The sequence below is a fragment of the Macadamia integrifolia genome, chromosome 2, assembly GCF_013358625.1.
Source record: "Macadamia integrifolia cultivar HAES 741 chromosome 2, SCU_Mint_v3, whole genome shotgun sequence".
NCBI classification, from domain to species: domain Eukaryota; kingdom Viridiplantae; phylum Streptophyta; class Magnoliopsida; order Proteales; family Proteaceae; genus Macadamia; species Macadamia integrifolia.
The window spans coordinates 33,419,098-33,435,477 of NC_056558.1; the positions used below are offsets into that span (position 1 = coordinate 33,419,098).

The window sequence follows — 16,380 nt, forward strand, 5'->3', positions numbered from 1 at the left end:
CAGAACAGAAAATGCTGCTTTGAAAGGAAGAGAGAGAGAGAGAGATTGGCGTAGAATCCGCTGCCAGCCCAAAGAGCCTTTTTCCCCTAACCTTTATCCCCAATTGCTTTCTGAGAAGAACCTTTCTGTGACAACTTGCAACATATTTGAGAATTATTAAAACGAGGACCATAACAATAACAAAACAGGGCTACTTGTACAAAACTCCAAATGGAACCAACAAAAACCAGAAGAATATAATGAATGGAAACAAAAGCTTGAATAACGAGAGCAACAAAAAGAACAACCATATCAAGACTATATCCAATCACCCGTGTGGGAAAATTACTGTACATATACAAATCCCAGGCGTTCCATTGACAATTGATGACCAAAGAGGTCATTGGCTCCAATAAGGCTGACTATTTCACTCCTGAACAATGGCAATCTCTTGGTCAACCCTCCAGTAGTTCGCATCATTATACTCGAATATCCCTGGCCCATCCTCACTGGACTGCTCCTTTTCTGGCATCTTTGAAGCAAGATTCTTCTTCAAAGGCCCAGCTTCCCCGACTATCCCCTCTTTCAGTGCCTGTTCCATTGCCTTCTCCGTACCCTCTAACTCCACACCTACAAATTCCACATCCTCCTCAAACAATGAAGGCACAGTTGATCTTTGACTGGCATGATTTCCGATTTGCCTATCAATGGAGCCCATGGTGCTTGTACCATTTGGTACTTTGACTTCACCATTCGACAGAGAGTTGCCTGCATGCCCAGTGGGGCTACAAAGATCAATGTCTTGGTCATTACTGTCATTAAAAGGATTTCTACTAGATCCATCAATCTGCAAATCTGCAGACTCTTGCCATCCCACCCAATCATGCAACGGCTTGTCACCAAATGGATCATTATCTGCAGTAGCATACTGGAAGAAATCTAAATCACTGGAAGCAATTGCTTTTTCATCCTGTTTCTGATCTCCCTTATCTTCCGAACCGGTTCCTCTACAACCATTCAGGAAGTTCGAGCTAGAACCAGATGCCCCAGTGCCTGAAGCCGTGTTGTCAACAAGCTCTTCATCCTCTCCGACAAACACCTCATCATCACTGCTACTGCTGCCACCATTTGCTGCTCCATTCAAATTGATCTCATCCATTGTCTCAGAAAGTGAGGCGCTCAGAGGCTCATTACCAATTCTATCTCCTTGGAAAGCAAACCAATTGGAATTTGTATGGAACATACTGCAGAAGCATGAAAAAATAAGAACTACCTCAGCCATTAACAGTGAGCTTAGTTAAAATCAATCACATCGCAGGTATTAGGCAAAGAATTACTCAAGTTGCATCAAGTCCAGTGAGCTACATGGACAGGAAGAGGTATGGAGCCACAGATAGATATTTCAATACAACATCAATGATCTAGTTCCTGCGCTCAACTAGACCGACTCAATTTAAAACAGGATCACTGTTTACATGGTAGTATTTTGGTTCAGAGTTACCAGAAGCACTCCATGCACCAAACTAATTGGCCGAGTCAAGTCAATTTAGCTAAACACCAGTCCAACTCGATTAAAAAAATTAAGGGGAAAACTACGGATCACCTAGGTGCGTGATCTTCTGAGATCACACTGGACTTCCAGGATCGTGTTAACAATTCAGATGTTGGACAGACAAGTCAAGATCCAAATTAGACATCGGACTCACCTCTCTTGATCATCACCAAGCCTCAATGACGATATCACAACTTCAGCACAGTCATCATCAAAGTAAACATCCTGCGATTTTTTCAATTGATCAATATTTTTATACTGAATTCCACATCAAACAAGTCCAAAATATTACTTCCCAACTAATTCTCTCTAGATAATATAACTCAATGCTGTGTTTTTTAGCAAGTGAACTTAGGTTACCCTTTAGTCTTAATGAACAAGTTAAAATAAAATAAAAATAAGTAACAATAATCAGTCATATTGTACCTCATCTCGCTCAAGGGATCCAGTAACCTGCAATGTGCAAAGATGAATCTTATAACAACCATCCAGAGGATGAAAAAGATAAAAGAGCAACCCAATGCACAAGGCTCCCACTACTGCAGGGTCTGGGAGGGGTAAATGTATGCAACCTTACCCCCTGTTTTGCAGGAGAGGCTGTTTCCAAGCTTCAAACCTGTGACCAACATGTTGCAATAGTGCAACTTAACCATTGCGCCACAGGCTCGCCCACTAGGAGGAAGAAAAAGATAAATAACACAAATTTTATCTACCACAATCCCAACCAAACCCCACCCCCCACACCAAAAATAAAAATATACTTGGGGTCAAATGCAGTACCTCCTCGGTGTCCTCATGTTCAAACATGCTGTATCTAAATGCTTGACTTATATTATTTGCCAATGCTGAGACATCATAATCTCTGTCATTGAGCTCTTCTTCATCACTATCCCGTGTCCTGTCATGCAATGCAGTTGGACGGCTGTAGGGAACAAGAAGCAACAGAGTTCAAGTTTCAGGTATTTTGTAACTCCAAAACACTGAGTAAGCAAACATAATAATATTCCATATAAGAATGCATGCACATAAGCATGCTGCATGAAAACAAGCATAGCTATAATATATATATATAGGGCAATAGTACGGTCCACAGTCGCGTGGTTACTGCACAAGTTTGCGGGCCAATGGGAGAGCAGGCGGAGGCATCTTCAGCGCAAGGGTCAGGGGCAAGGAGAGTTCTCTGTCTAGGAGCGTGGCCCCTGCACCAGCACATGGGCCAATGGGAGCGCACGAGGAAGTATCAACAGGGCGGGCATTTCTGCCCTTCATGGAGGTGGTGGGGCGGTTCACCCTTATATCTGGGCACAGCAGGCACGCTCCTGGACAGACTCCTTTTTCCCTAAATATATATATATTAGGTGAGGGAGAAAGTTGTATGTAATCACTCATAGCAAGGATGACTGGCTAGGTGGATGCATTGGTTAAGATGGGTATTCTTCTTCTAAGACTAGATGTCCATAGAAAATCAGCTGTTGCACATATAAACCATCCAGACCTCTAGTTTGCAAGAAAACCAGCTGCTCCCATTGGCATTTCTGCTTTACAACAATTTAAAGGTACGCCTAGAGTCATTGAATTTTGGCCACCGTGCGATGGTCTATCAAGTGCAAGATGGTATGATAAATATGATAGGCTCACCATCAGCTTTATTCACCAAAAGAATACACAAGCTATTCTACAACCACAACCATACACTTCATGAATTAAAATGTTGTGTGGAAGGACAACAAGAACCATACCCACAAGCCCATCTGCAGATATTTTCCATGTTAATACGCTCCTGGAGAACAGTACCTTGCCACGCAATCCATTCACTGTTCTCCTACATTAAGCCGCAAGCAAAAGAAAATAAGGTTCATGGATGCAAAACCAAAAGGCAAAAAGAGGGGTGGGGGAGGAAGAGGGTAAAAAATATAGAGTTCAAGACAAAGCTTGTGTAAAATTTAACAATGGAAAGCTCAACGAGTTTAACATGGGTAAAAAATTCTCTATTTAACACCAAATATCATGCCCAAACATCCAATTACCCATGCCTAACATTGGAAAGTTGAAAGACAAATTTTCAAAACCTAAAAGCTCAATTGTATCCCCCCCCCCCCCCCCAAAAAAAAAAAACAGAAGTCAACCACCACCTTCTAGTGCAATGGAAAAGAATCAAAGGGTATGTTAGTCACTGATGTTCAAAACCTAGCATTGACCAAAACACCCCTGTAATGGTTTTCCCTCACTTTCAATGTGGCATGCAAAGCTATCCCTGGGATCAGCATTTTGTAGGGATCCAACCCCTACCAACCACCCCCCCCCCAAAAAAAAAGAAAAAAAAAAATAATCCTCAACTCGGTTGATTGGAACAAAATATTGTTTCACATGCAATTAATCAATCCCTAGGGGCAATTCTACACCTGACAGTTTCACCATTTTTTCTAGATCAACTGCCAATCCATAACATGATAAAGGGCTAACACAGAGCCTACCAAAATACGAGAAGATATTAAAAATGTTTTTTTTTCCCTAGTAGGCACTTTGTTCCCAAGTATTTTAGTAGATATGATTGTTAAAAAATAGTCAAGACTCTAGAAATATTATCCGGGTCCATCAATTGCAAATTTTTAAGCATGAAATTCTGGAAAGGATGCATGCAAAAAATACAAGTCAATTATCTTAGAACCTGCAGATATGCCTGAATATGACTGTTAACATGTCCCAGTTGAATAAGCTTGTTAGAGATACTTGTAAGATGCCCAATATTGCCTACTCGAGGTGCATGTTTTCCAGCAGCAGATAATGTTGGCTGCAAAGATTAAAAAAAGAAAGATTTTCTCGGATGTAATACAGTAAAACCAGAAGAAGATAGATATAATTATGTACCGGGATCCACAAATGCTTAATGAAACAAAAGATCTTTGTACAGAGTTGCCTGCAAGTGACCACACATAAAGTTCAAGGAGGATCCGTTGCCAAATAAGGAGCACAGTCACATCGGAGTCAACAGTTTATCACTATTAAATTTTAAAAAGAAAATCATCTTCACAACTTTCCCTTTTTTCTAATTTCTGACCATTAAGATCAAGGGTTTGGGCCTCAGGCATTTCTCTGGTTTTAATAGTTAAAACAGTGTGCCACAAAGGGGAGAGAGAAAGAACAGTAACAACTTGATGTGAACCCAGGTTCTGAAACCCTTAAATTGGATCATTATGGGCCCATCAAAGAACAAATAATTCAATCATAAACAAATCAGTGGTAATCTTGTAATTTCTGGGACAATTTAGAACCCTGTTAGGGTGAAATAACGAATGGGGACAAAACAGGAATTAAACAAAAAAAAAAGTCAACTCTGGAAATTGATAAAGTGATGGGGTAAAACTGAAATAAAGTTTTAAAAGCAAGGGTTTTACAGTATAAACAATGGACAGGGGCTTAAGGGTAAATAAAACACAAACAAGGACTTGAGTGTTGTTCAACACTTGGTTACCCATCTACCTCACGACACCAGTTACCAGAAACCAGGATCTGGTTTGGGAATGAGAGCTCTTTCCAACGAAGATCAATCGAACTGAACTTTTGGGATTCGATAATTAGCATGTCAGGCTCTTGAATCAGTGCAACGCACGCTCAATCCAGCAATCAAAACTTGATTCAATCCCCTCTGAAACCTGGCTTGGCGGTACTTACAGGTATGGTCTGCAACTGACTTTGTATCTCTCGAATAATAGAGGCTTTGGGGAACAGTAGCCAAGGATAGGGTCCCATGTACTAGCTTCCCCTACAATCACAACCACAAGATGAACAATCCTATCGGAGGAGTTCAAGCAACCCCTACTTCTGGTTGTTTACTGCTGGTACGGTGAACAGTAACCAAGGAAACAAATAAGAAGGCGATGATGGGAAAGAGAGGGAAGAGAGAATATCAGAGAGGAGATAAGAGGGATGTGCAGCTCTTGTCAGCCAGCTATTAGCCCAAACTATTCATTCAACTTCAAAATCCATCTCAATCGTTGGGTACAAGAAGACAATTTAAATACTCAAAATAATCCAATTCCTATCCTGAAATTGAAATAGAGTTTGAATCCATCTTGGACTCAACAACGGAAACAAACTTTGGACTAAATCCTACTTGCTATTAACGACTCTAAAACAAAGGGAAACAATAAAAGAAAACAAATTACTTAAGTTCCCAATTATTCCTACGCTTAACTGCATCACAACTGATTTATACAAATGGGTTAAGAAAAAAGATATTCATATTCAGCTACCTTATTTGAATCACCAGAAAGAATGGGAACTCTATCTGCTTGGAGAAATTTTTCAATCAGATTACAATCTTTGAAGAGATGATCAATCATGATGATACTCTTGCTCGACAAGCAAGATACTACAATACTCTCAACATGATGATGCAATGAGTTATTGAATGGGTACCTGCATCCATTCACAATAGAGCACATAAACCAACTGAAGTATGATGCATCTTTCAGTCAAACAAAAAAACAAGTGAAAACTTACTCGAAAAATAGATCACAAACTCTTTGGATGGCACCAGAGTTAACCAACTCTTGCTCAGCAACTTCATTGCCTGTCCTTAATAAAACTGCAATGAACTCGACAATCTGAAATTGGATGGTAAATAGAAATAAGAAAATAAAACAAATATAAGCTGAAGATCAACAACAGTACATGCTTCCTCATAAAGGTTCCTAACATCAACAATCACAAACGTGATATAGTATTGTAAGAGATAGAAAGCAAACAGAAAAAACATTACGGAAGCATATTGTGTATAAAATGATAGAGCCTTAATGGCATCCCCTGACTCATGCTACTCTTGACACTTAACAGATGCTTTAGATCTTTTTGTAAGCAGTTTTCCAACAAAAACCCGACATTTGGGAGAAATATTGATCAAATTTATGTGCTAGAAGGAACAATCCCTCAACTTCTACAAAGGTCACCTTCTCCCATGTCAAAAAGTGCCCAACTGCCTTAAGACTGAGAGAATCAAATGTTACTAAATGCCTTGCAAACCATAACTTCGAGAAAATTATGCCAAAAGTTACAGAGCATCTTGCTCCATCACAAAATTTGTATTTTTTGGGGCTTTTTGTCTCAGAATTTAAGTGTTCTGTCTTAAAGGGTCAGTTATGCCATAATTTTGAAAGCCACTTTGTTCAAGTCTGCAAATAAAATTGGCTTTAGCTACTGTGCGAGTTGGATTCATCAACTCTAGCACATCTACCCAATGGGTAAAAAAAAAAAGTGTACCCAGTGCACAAGGCTCCCGCCACTGCAAGGTCTAGGGAGGGTCATAATGTCTGCAGCCTTACCCCCACTTGACAGAGAGGCTGTTTCCCGACTCAATCTCACGAAGGTGCTGCCTTAAATACCAATACTGTACCATTCCGAGAAAAAAACTACTTTGGCATACGTTCGGTACAGTTCCGGTACCGGTACCAAATTGACACCCTTATTACTAATAGCAAACCCCCAATAAAACCAGCTGAAGTTAACCATTTGTTAATGTATACATTGATGCTGCCCTTCCCTAACAATTCGAGTTTTGGGGTGAAACAATAGCAATCATGGTATCAGAGCAACGAGGTCAAGTGTTCCACTCCTGAGAAGGGTAAGAAATCAGGTAAGGGCCGACACTACTCCCTCGGTGCCATGCGAAGAAATGCCGCATGAGCTCCAAGTGGAAGAACCATGAGATTTTGGCCGTGTGTAGGGGAATGTAAATGTATACATTGACGATGCCCTTCTCTAACAGTTCAAGCTTTTAGGTGAAAAGGAAGTGAACAACAACAACAACGACAAACTCAGCATTATCCCAACTTAATGGGGTCGACCACATGGATCCATAAAAAACAAAGGGAAAAAGAAAAAGTCCAAACAGAAAAAAGGGAAGGAAGAGATGAGAAAAGAATGACAAGGGTAAGAGAAAAGAGGCAAAGCCCAACAAGTCAAGAGAATCTCAGCTAAATGGGGTCGGCTACATGGATCCTTGCCCTCCAATAGGCTCTATACAAGGTCATACTTAGGAAACCTAGCCAAGTCATCACATAGGTCAGTAAACCAAGTCCGCTATTAGGAGTTCATAAGAGATTTGCAGGTTCAAATTCTGACAAAGTCATACCAAATTACCAAGCAACCAAATCTTGAGTACCGTAGACCTCGTCTAGCACGTAGATGTATAAAAACCATTTGTGTTGAGATTATGCATAGTTTGCGCAATAAGAGATCATTTCAAAAGGAAGAGCATCATAATTCATAAGACAAACAAAATTGTACTTGCAGAGAGGGAAAAAAAACCTTTAGACGATGTTTCCCAAGAGGAGGCCTTAGTTCCCCATACGTCGTTTGCAAAGGTTTCTCATCAGAGGACACATCCAAAAGCATAAGCAACTCCCCTGCACGATAGGATGCAATGATATGATAATTGATGCAGTTGAAAAAGGAAAAAATATTTATAGCCCTAAAAGTAAGAAACTAATTTCCAGGCACTTGAATATAGATTGTTAAAAAGAAAACCATCATGATAGATCTTTGATTAGACAGATAGTAGTAGAGTTGGAGATTTTCATTAGTACCAAACAGATCATAGATTAGACATATAGTAAAGAGTTGGTGATTTTCATCCGTACCAAACAATCACCTTTTAACTTCACTAAATGTCTAGAATCACACTAAAATAGACATCTCTTACACAAAAATCCAAAACCAATATAAGCATGGCAAGTGCTTTCCACATCTAGCACCAGTCGAGCGACATTTACTAATTGATGTTTTTTCTTTTCTTCTATTTTTTTTTTATTGGGGTAGAAGATGATAACTTTAGAGAATATGATTGAACGGTATCCTTGAGGCCAATCCCAATTAGTTAGGATAAGGCTAAGATGAGTTGAGTTTAGAACTTCACATAATCCTGGATTTGAAACTCTAACCAATTTTTTAAGTGGGGGAAAAACTATTGAAATCTCCCATAATATTATCCTGGATTTTGAAACTCCCACCAAATTTAAAGGGGGAAAACTATAAAATCACCCATAAACTATTCCAGATGTACAAAACTACATATTACTGGAAATAACAAACTAGAATATTACCACATTGTCAAAGAGCACAGAAGTTGCCCTTTGTTCCATACATTACGGAATTTACAGAACTGAAAGAAAAACAAAGGCCTAAAATACTATAGTAACTATATTCTTGCATCATCAAGGGAAAGGTTCTGCATGAGTATATAAGCTCCAAGAAACTGGGTAACAAGGATATATATATATAGGCAATTTTAAGTATATTCTGAGGGCATGGACACAGAAATCATGATCTGACATTGACAACATCCAATATTCATAATCTTAGAGTAAGACATCTAGATCAGGCACGGAGTTGGAGAAAAAAAAAATGCGAAGGAGGTGTAGGCAAAATCAATAAAGTATAAAGGGCAGACGTCTAAAATTTCTCTATATAACTTGCTGTCCAGTGTAATTTTCATACGGGCAATAAACCGGTGCAAGTCGCCTTTCACAGGATCTTCGGAAGGGTGAATTGGAAATGATCCTAACATTTGGTACTTTTGCACAAAGTGACAACTCTCACACTCAAACCAACACCATCACGCCAGCAGCCCAAGCTATTTAATGTCGCACATTGTGATGGCCAGGGAGGTGTAATTTTTCACTCAAACCCTTAAATAGTAATCACAATTAGAAGAGGCAGCCAAATTTTGAATAACAGAGTATTGCAATGAATAATGACTGGTACTGACAAACAGAGAAGAAAAAATCCACAGGAAGAAGAATTACAACTACTTCAGAATTCATGGATGCACCATTACAAGATGGACATTAACTTACCCAGTTTTGGCAGCATAGCACAAATTGTCTCATGACTAACAGGAACGGGAGGTTCGTATAAGTGTTGACTTCTGATAGAACTAATCAAAGTAGAAGAAGGTGATCTTTTGGGATCCAAAAAAGAGATACACACGGACAGTGAGTGAACAAGGCCAGATTTTGTCTGCGATTTTTCCAGTGCATGACCAAAAATTCTTGTAACAAAACTGCATATGATATTAAGTGGAACCAATCACAGAGTCAACATAGAAGCTTCAGATGTAAATGTAAGTATTACAACAAATGAATTTATAAAGAAAAACCGCAAACCTAGGGCTTAAAAGTTTAGTTGCCAGAGCTGATGGAGCATTTCGACTGACAGCACAAAGTGTTTCCGCTGCATTAGCATGAACTTCAGGACGACTCTGATCAATTTTTGATTTTAGGGGATGAGGACCAGAAAATCATTCATTAAATTAACCAGTACCAGTGAATACACAGGTGGCATGGTAAGCATTATCACAGCTACATGGTGCATGGTTACAGCAACAAAATTACTTATTCGATAAGAAGGCACAGTTCCATATAAGCACTACTGCACAAGTAGATCCCTCCCATTAGTAGTCAAAATGCAAACAGGCATCACGCGATCAAAAACCACCCAAAAAATCCCCCCGAAAGTCAAAATATCCATTGAAGGATACCCAAAAAAAAAAATATAAGAGCACTATCTATGACCCGTCAAGGAAGGAATGCAAAGCTTGGCATACCAACTAGTACAAAGCCAAATGAAGCCAAAATGTTATCTCTATAGCTTCAAGATGAAGTCTCACTGTTATATGAACTATCATCACCAAGTGCTATAGAGCAAATTATTAGACCAATTATTCTCTAACATATCAGTATTGCTGATCAACAATCTAGAACTTACATATGGATTCAGTTTATCCACAATCATTTCTAGCAAACTGTTATCAGCCAACCACTGCATCACATCCATAAAATTGGGATACACATGGTCATCAGCACCAACAAGTCGAACTAAAACCTGCACAAAATGAGTTGGTAAGGAGGCAAACACATTCTACTGTAAAGAATAGTAACAATGATATTTTATAGATACCATGATCAAAATAACCCATCTAAAAAAAAAAAAAAGTTTGATTTTCCAAACCTCCATGATGGATGTGATCCCTATCAAATCAACCAACTGATGGAAAACATCCTGATGGGCCTGAAACAAAAGAACCACAGGTGATGCAAACAACATGCAAGTAGATAAATAAAGACCAAAAACAGCATTAACTACAAAGAGTTTATGTAACCCAGTTGCGCAAAATTTTATGAACCACCTATTTCTGACTCTTTGTTGTTTTCAAAGTAAGTTTTCCAGTGCTCTGGGGCTGCTGGTCTCAAGCTTGGATAAAAGAGAAAGGTTGGATGCATCAAATTGGCAAAGCCAGCATTTAAAGAATAAGGGGATAAAGAACTTAGCATTTTTTTTTTTCTTTGTGGGGTGGATAATAGAAACCTCTCATTCAAAAGGAAGAACACAGTCAATCAGGGAATCCCATGACTAAACAGAGGGAGAATAAATAGGATTGACCAATAAAAAATAGGTTGAGTCCTGATATTGGTGAAACCTACTTAACCCAATCTGCTGCAACAACTCAGCCTTTTCCCAACTAAATGGGGTCGGCTTAACCTAATCTGCTGCCATCACCACAGACACTTACTCGATAATAGGATCACTTAATGACATTTAACAGTGGATCATATGGGAGACAAATAGTATTCTTACCACCAGAGAGTAAAGAGGTCACGGAAGATAAAGGGCTGCAAGGCTATCAAGTGATAGTCTAATCACATACATAAAATAATGGGTTTAACATGTGTACTGTGACATAGAAGAGGAAGAAGATTTGCCAGAGGATTAAATGATCAAACTAAAAAAAGCAAAACTAACAATACTCACTGATAAATTAATAAAAAAAATGGGAAATGGAACATAAAGACATGTAAAATGACATAAAAGAAAGAGAAAATATATATTGAAAAATTATAAGAGACATTGGAGAATCTAGAAGGAAATGAAATTATCCAAAGAAACTCCATGGTGGAATGACAATATGCAAGCAGCAAACACATATTTAAAGAGTCTTGGTTCAAAGTGCAGCAACCAAACAGGAGAGATGAAAATTTGGACAATCATAACTGCGAAGCACTCCAAACTCATGGACGAGTTTTTTTTTTCAAGATGGGGAGAATTGATGTAGATCACAAGTTCCAGCACAGGTGTATCCACAGGAACAAGGCCCCAAAAACAGTCCAAATCTCTGTGGGATTCAACTGCTGTTGGAGACAGCAGGTCTGATGTGGCCTGGTTCTTGGTTGGTTCAATGAAGCACACTCCAAGGGGCCAGATTTTTAATTTTGCGGAGCATATCATAAGAGATCATTTCCAGCTTTGGATAGAGTATCAGCCAGCAGTTTAATAGATATATTTCCCAGATTTTGTTCCTAGTTAAGGAGGAGATAATGTCCAGATAGTGTGGCCATATGGCCAGCTGGTGGAGATCATGTTGAAGATTAATTGGCCATGCGTTGAGGAGGATTGACAGCTTTAGTAATCCTAGATTTCAGGAAGTTTTTATATCTTGCATGGGGGGTTTATTAGCTAGAGATTAGCTTCAGATTTAAATATTTAATTAAATTCGCTTTATGCAATGTGTAGTTTCTAAGTTTATGACTCTCTTTAGTTTGTTAATTAATAAAATTGGGATGGGATTGACTTACTAATTAGTTTCTAAATAGGATAAAGGGACTTTCTTTCCAAGCAAGAAAGAAGCACAATTAATGTAATCGATTATTATAAATAAAGAAAAGCTGCCGGATGTCAACATCCACCGATTTAGAAAGGAAAAAAAAAAAAGAGTTGTGGTTTTGAAACCATGAATGCTGTGAGATACAGTTGAGTAGAGAGGCCTTTGAGTGGGTGAGATGCTTAGGGAAGAGAGAGAAAAGTCAGCCCGATCTATCCTTTCTTCTATCTTCTTCAATTTTATATTTTCAATCTTTATTCCAATCAATTTAGTGACTGAGATAGTGAGATCTGCTGCAACCCAGAACCATTCGAGGATATTAATTTTCAGTCTAAATCAATGACCAAATGATGACAACGTGCTGCTGAGTTGCTGCTTCAATTACTGATTTAAATTCCTGCACAATAGTACCACCGATATGATTTCCTTGGAGGAGATTTCTGCAAATCCTAAGAGATCTGAGATCCTGACTAGGGTTAGGTCATTAGTGACTAGCCTTACATTAATAGTACCAAGAGAGATCGCTTGTTGGGTCTTGAGGTGGAACATTTCAACAGATACATATAGTCATAATTAAGAATGGGGAAGTGTTTCTTGAGGGGAAGCACGGCCCCTGCGCATGTGCAGGGCCAATGGGAGCGCATGAGGAAGCTTCAACAGGGGGGCATCTTTCCCCCAGGTGTCTGGGAGCAGGTGCCATACTCCCTCATATAAACACCAGGTTTCAAATTAAGAACCAGATTGACAACTAAATGTTTTTTCTGTACAATTTTGTTTAACAAACAAACCAGCAGAATGGCTCAACTTAGTCCAACAGTTCTCTTCCAATTTTGAGTACAACTGAGAAATCCACAAACTAAACATAATTAACCCTACAAACTGTTTTCCGAACAATATATTTTTCCAAAGCAATAAAAAGAAAATCAGCAGGAAAAAATGCTCTACAACAAAAAACATTGAGAATCTCTACTTACTTGAACATAATTCATAAGTGGGAGAGTCTTCCGCAACATGAGGCAAACAACAACCTACCAATACACAGGAACTACTATAAGCAACCACACACAAGTACACCAGACATTCCCAATTAAAAGGAAAAAAGGACACCTTGCTGAAATACCCTGCCAGCAGGGTGCTATGAGGACGGCTTGGTTCCACGAAGGAGAAAAGTAAGTTCATTAGCTGTAATCACAAGGAATCCATAAAACTAAGAAAAACTATGTCCAAGACAATTCCCATAATTTAAAGGGCATGTGAACATGAAATATAAGAAACATGTACCTCCTCTTCCTCTACCAAGGTCTTGAGAATGACATCAATTTCACAAGTAATTATCTCACAAGCAATGAAGGGAAACCTAAATCAAAAAAGATAATGTTAAATATAGTATCATAAAAATGAAACAGCAAGAAGGGGTGGGGGGAACTACTTTGGATGGTTTTGTCAATAAGACTGATCTTTGATCAAGTTAGAGTAGTGTACTTAAAAGCACGCTTGCTTTCAGCATCCTCTGGAGCTTCATCCACAATATAGTGCAGCAACTGCTCCACCTGAGCTCTATCTCGCAGACTAAAAAAAATAAATGATAAAAAATATATGAACAATTTCCAACCAATTTATTTAGAGGAATTGAGGAATTAAAGTAATAAGGTGTAGCAAAACATGGAATACAACGAGAAATCTATCCATCTTGGCCCAATGGATAAATGCATCACCAATCCAGAAAGTTTTTCATGCCACTTAGAATATAGGTAATCCATTGCCAAGAAAACAATAATAAAAAAATGCAGTTTAAGATATATCATATAGGTTAAGGAATTCAATGAAAAAAGGAGAGTGAAGAAGTACAGGAATATAGTTGCTGCCAGGGTATTACAGAACTGAATCGATAAAGATACATTACAAGTTTATGAGACGACTGTTTAGAGCTTTGCATTCTTGGATTACTTCTTCCTCGTCAAGTAGCTCTTCCAAAGTGAAGTTTTCCTTGTCTAAAACTGATTCCACCTACAAATTTCCAGGAGGGGGGTTATGTTACCCAGCTAAAAGAATATAAACAGAAAACATGCAAATCAAGCTTGTACTGACTTCCAACTTTGTACAAACAACAAGGACACAGTCAGCAAAGCAAATCCCTTAAACGGAAATTTGAAGCTAATTTGGATAATGGATATGTAGAAGCAAAACCAGACAGTAACAGGGTTGGAAAGAAAGAGTTCTCCCAAATTCTTTCTACAAGTCTAAAACTCAAACGCAAAATAAAAAAATACAATACGCTTAGCTGTAATAGTATAGATATCAATAACAAACTAAACCACGGGCTGCCCAGGGAAATGAAACACTAAACAATAACTTCAGCAGAGAAAGACCTGAGAAAGATGAAACAATAACTCCACAAGAACCAAGTTTCGAATGACAAAACAGAGAGATAATTCAAGGGGAAAGGAGATTGTCGTGGGGAACTCATAAAGTTTGCCCCCAAAGTCTCCACTAACCACAAACTCCAACACTCTAACAAATGAAGAATCGTATTAATGATTCCTTTTGAAGTGTACCAACTTAGAAAAGGCATTCAGAATATAAATATCCCAATGACAAAGTGTTTTAACTTAATTTTAGTAGCCGAAGAACGAACTTTTCGCTTGATCCATCAAAAGTTCAAAATGGAATCAATTTACAAAGAAGAAATGCAGAAATAAATAATTGCCGTAGAATACCAATTTAGCATAAATTCACTTACAGGAGAAGAGGCAGAAAGAGCACTCATGCGCCAAAACATCTTGAAAGCCTATTTTAGCCCCAAAAGAAGGAGAATAAGAACTCGCGACAGCAGCGTCCAAAGTTTCTTTAACGAAAATGCAAACAAGAAATCTGCAAAAGCAGAGCAACATAACAAATAAAACCACCTTTCAGGATTGGATTAGAAAACCCTAGCAGCAAAGAGATGTTCGAAGTCTGAAAAAAGATTGAAAAGGGAAAATATTGCCCTACCTTTCCCTGTCTTGGACACAGAGAGACAGGGCCGACCCGTAAAGATCGAACGCCCCAAAATCACCGCCGTAACGTGGGAAAAGCTGGTGGATGTTGCAAGTGAAAAAGAGGGTCAGATCTTCAAAAAAATATAAATTAAGATATAAGAATTACGATAAGAAGAGAGAGAGAGAGTTATAGAGATGTGGATGGATTGGATGAAGGGATCTAGCCATCTAGGGTTTTCACTGTCATCTATTGTCGATTAAACTTAAAAGTGTGTTCTACTACAACCACCCCCACCCACACACACACACACCCACACAAACCAAAAAAAAAAAAAAACCATATCCGTGTAAGTGTGTATCGGTGTATGTATTGTGCCGATCGGTCTCACTCCTTAATCAAAATTCAGTTGAAATGTGTCGTTCTGGATCTTCCTAATCCCATTTGGTCCGGACCGTCCGGTCTAAAATAGCTAATCCACCAAATCTGATCTTATAGATAATAGATAATGGATAGATTATAGGTGTATCTAAGAAAGAGGAAAAATCGTTTGTTAGTTATACCGTTGTACCTTCTTCTTCTTCCTTTTCTTTCCTTTTTTTGTTTTTTAAATGATTTGAGGAAGAACAATGCAAATAAAAAAATAAAAAAAAACCTCCTTTCAACTCAAAGTGACTTGTTTTGAGTTAACAAAACTTTAAAATGACGAGTCAAGTTGAGAAACCTAGTTTTTCAACAATGGTTTTATCAACTCTTTAATTTTTCTACACAAACCATTTAAGGAAAAATCTACCTAAATATTCTAGGGTTAAGCCATGTTTTGGCCGACGTTTATACATATTATAGGGTTAATGCATGTTTTAATTGATTTTGATGATTCTAATCTGGATCCCATTCATGAGATTTTAAACCATGTGTTATAGGTGAATAGAGCCCAAGATCCAACCTCCTTTTAAGTCACCAGTTCACTAGTCCCACTCCCATTCCAACAACCATTGGTCATTTTGCTTCATTGAACTAGCTCATTCTCAATCATAACTCGTTCTTTATATCTTCCGTTAGATATGGGAGCCAACCATTATATTAATTGGTGGATCGTGCTTATCGCTGGTGTAGAGTTTTCTATACAACTATTGCATTATAATTTTAAGGTATTGGTTGTCTCATTTAACCCATTATAAATTTATTGCTCACTCTAGTCATTAAAAACACCATTTGA

At 38.4% G+C, this 16,380-nt stretch overlaps 1 protein-coding gene across 1 annotated transcript; it reads right to left on the reverse strand.

Annotated features, from left to right (window-relative positions):
• Positions 1–122: 122 nt before the first annotated feature.
• LOC122062948 (serine/threonine-protein phosphatase 6 regulatory subunit 2-like) lies at positions 123–15,448 on the reverse strand. The gene is made up of 20 exons (XM_042626611.1): positions 15,177–15,448; positions 14,926–15,056; positions 14,089–14,192; positions 13,668–13,754; positions 13,467–13,542; positions 13,293–13,367; positions 13,160–13,213; positions 10,538–10,597; positions 10,295–10,411; positions 9,694–9,788; positions 9,385–9,590; positions 7,838–7,935; positions 6,035–6,138; positions 5,785–5,950; positions 4,200–4,322; positions 3,271–3,353; positions 2,312–2,453; positions 1,958–1,984; positions 1,686–1,756; positions 123–1,223 (listed from the first exon to the last, which is right to left on the reverse strand). The coding sequence occupies exons 2-20, from the start codon at positions 14,962–14,964 to the stop codon at positions 407–409; spliced, it is 2,544 nt and encodes an 847-aa protein (XP_042482545.1). The 5' UTR covers positions 14,965–15,056; positions 15,177–15,448; the 3' UTR covers positions 123–406.
• Between the last annotated feature and the right edge of the window lie 932 nt (positions 15,449–16,380).

Bases quoted from the DNA above. Each gene is read 5' to 3' on its own strand.
- LOC122062948 (XM_042626611.1), bottom strand. From the start codon at position 14,964: ATGTTTTGGCGCATGAGTGCTCTTTCTGCCTCTTCTCCT. The intron at 13,755-14,088 runs GTAATGTATCTT...TATTTTTTTTAG, and splicing joins AACAGTCGTCTCATAAACTT to TCTGCGAGATAGAGCTCAGG. The intron at 13,543-13,667 runs GTACACTACTCT...TTTTTGATTTAG, and splicing joins GAAAGCAAGCGTGCTTTTAA to GTTTCCCTTCATTGCTTGTG.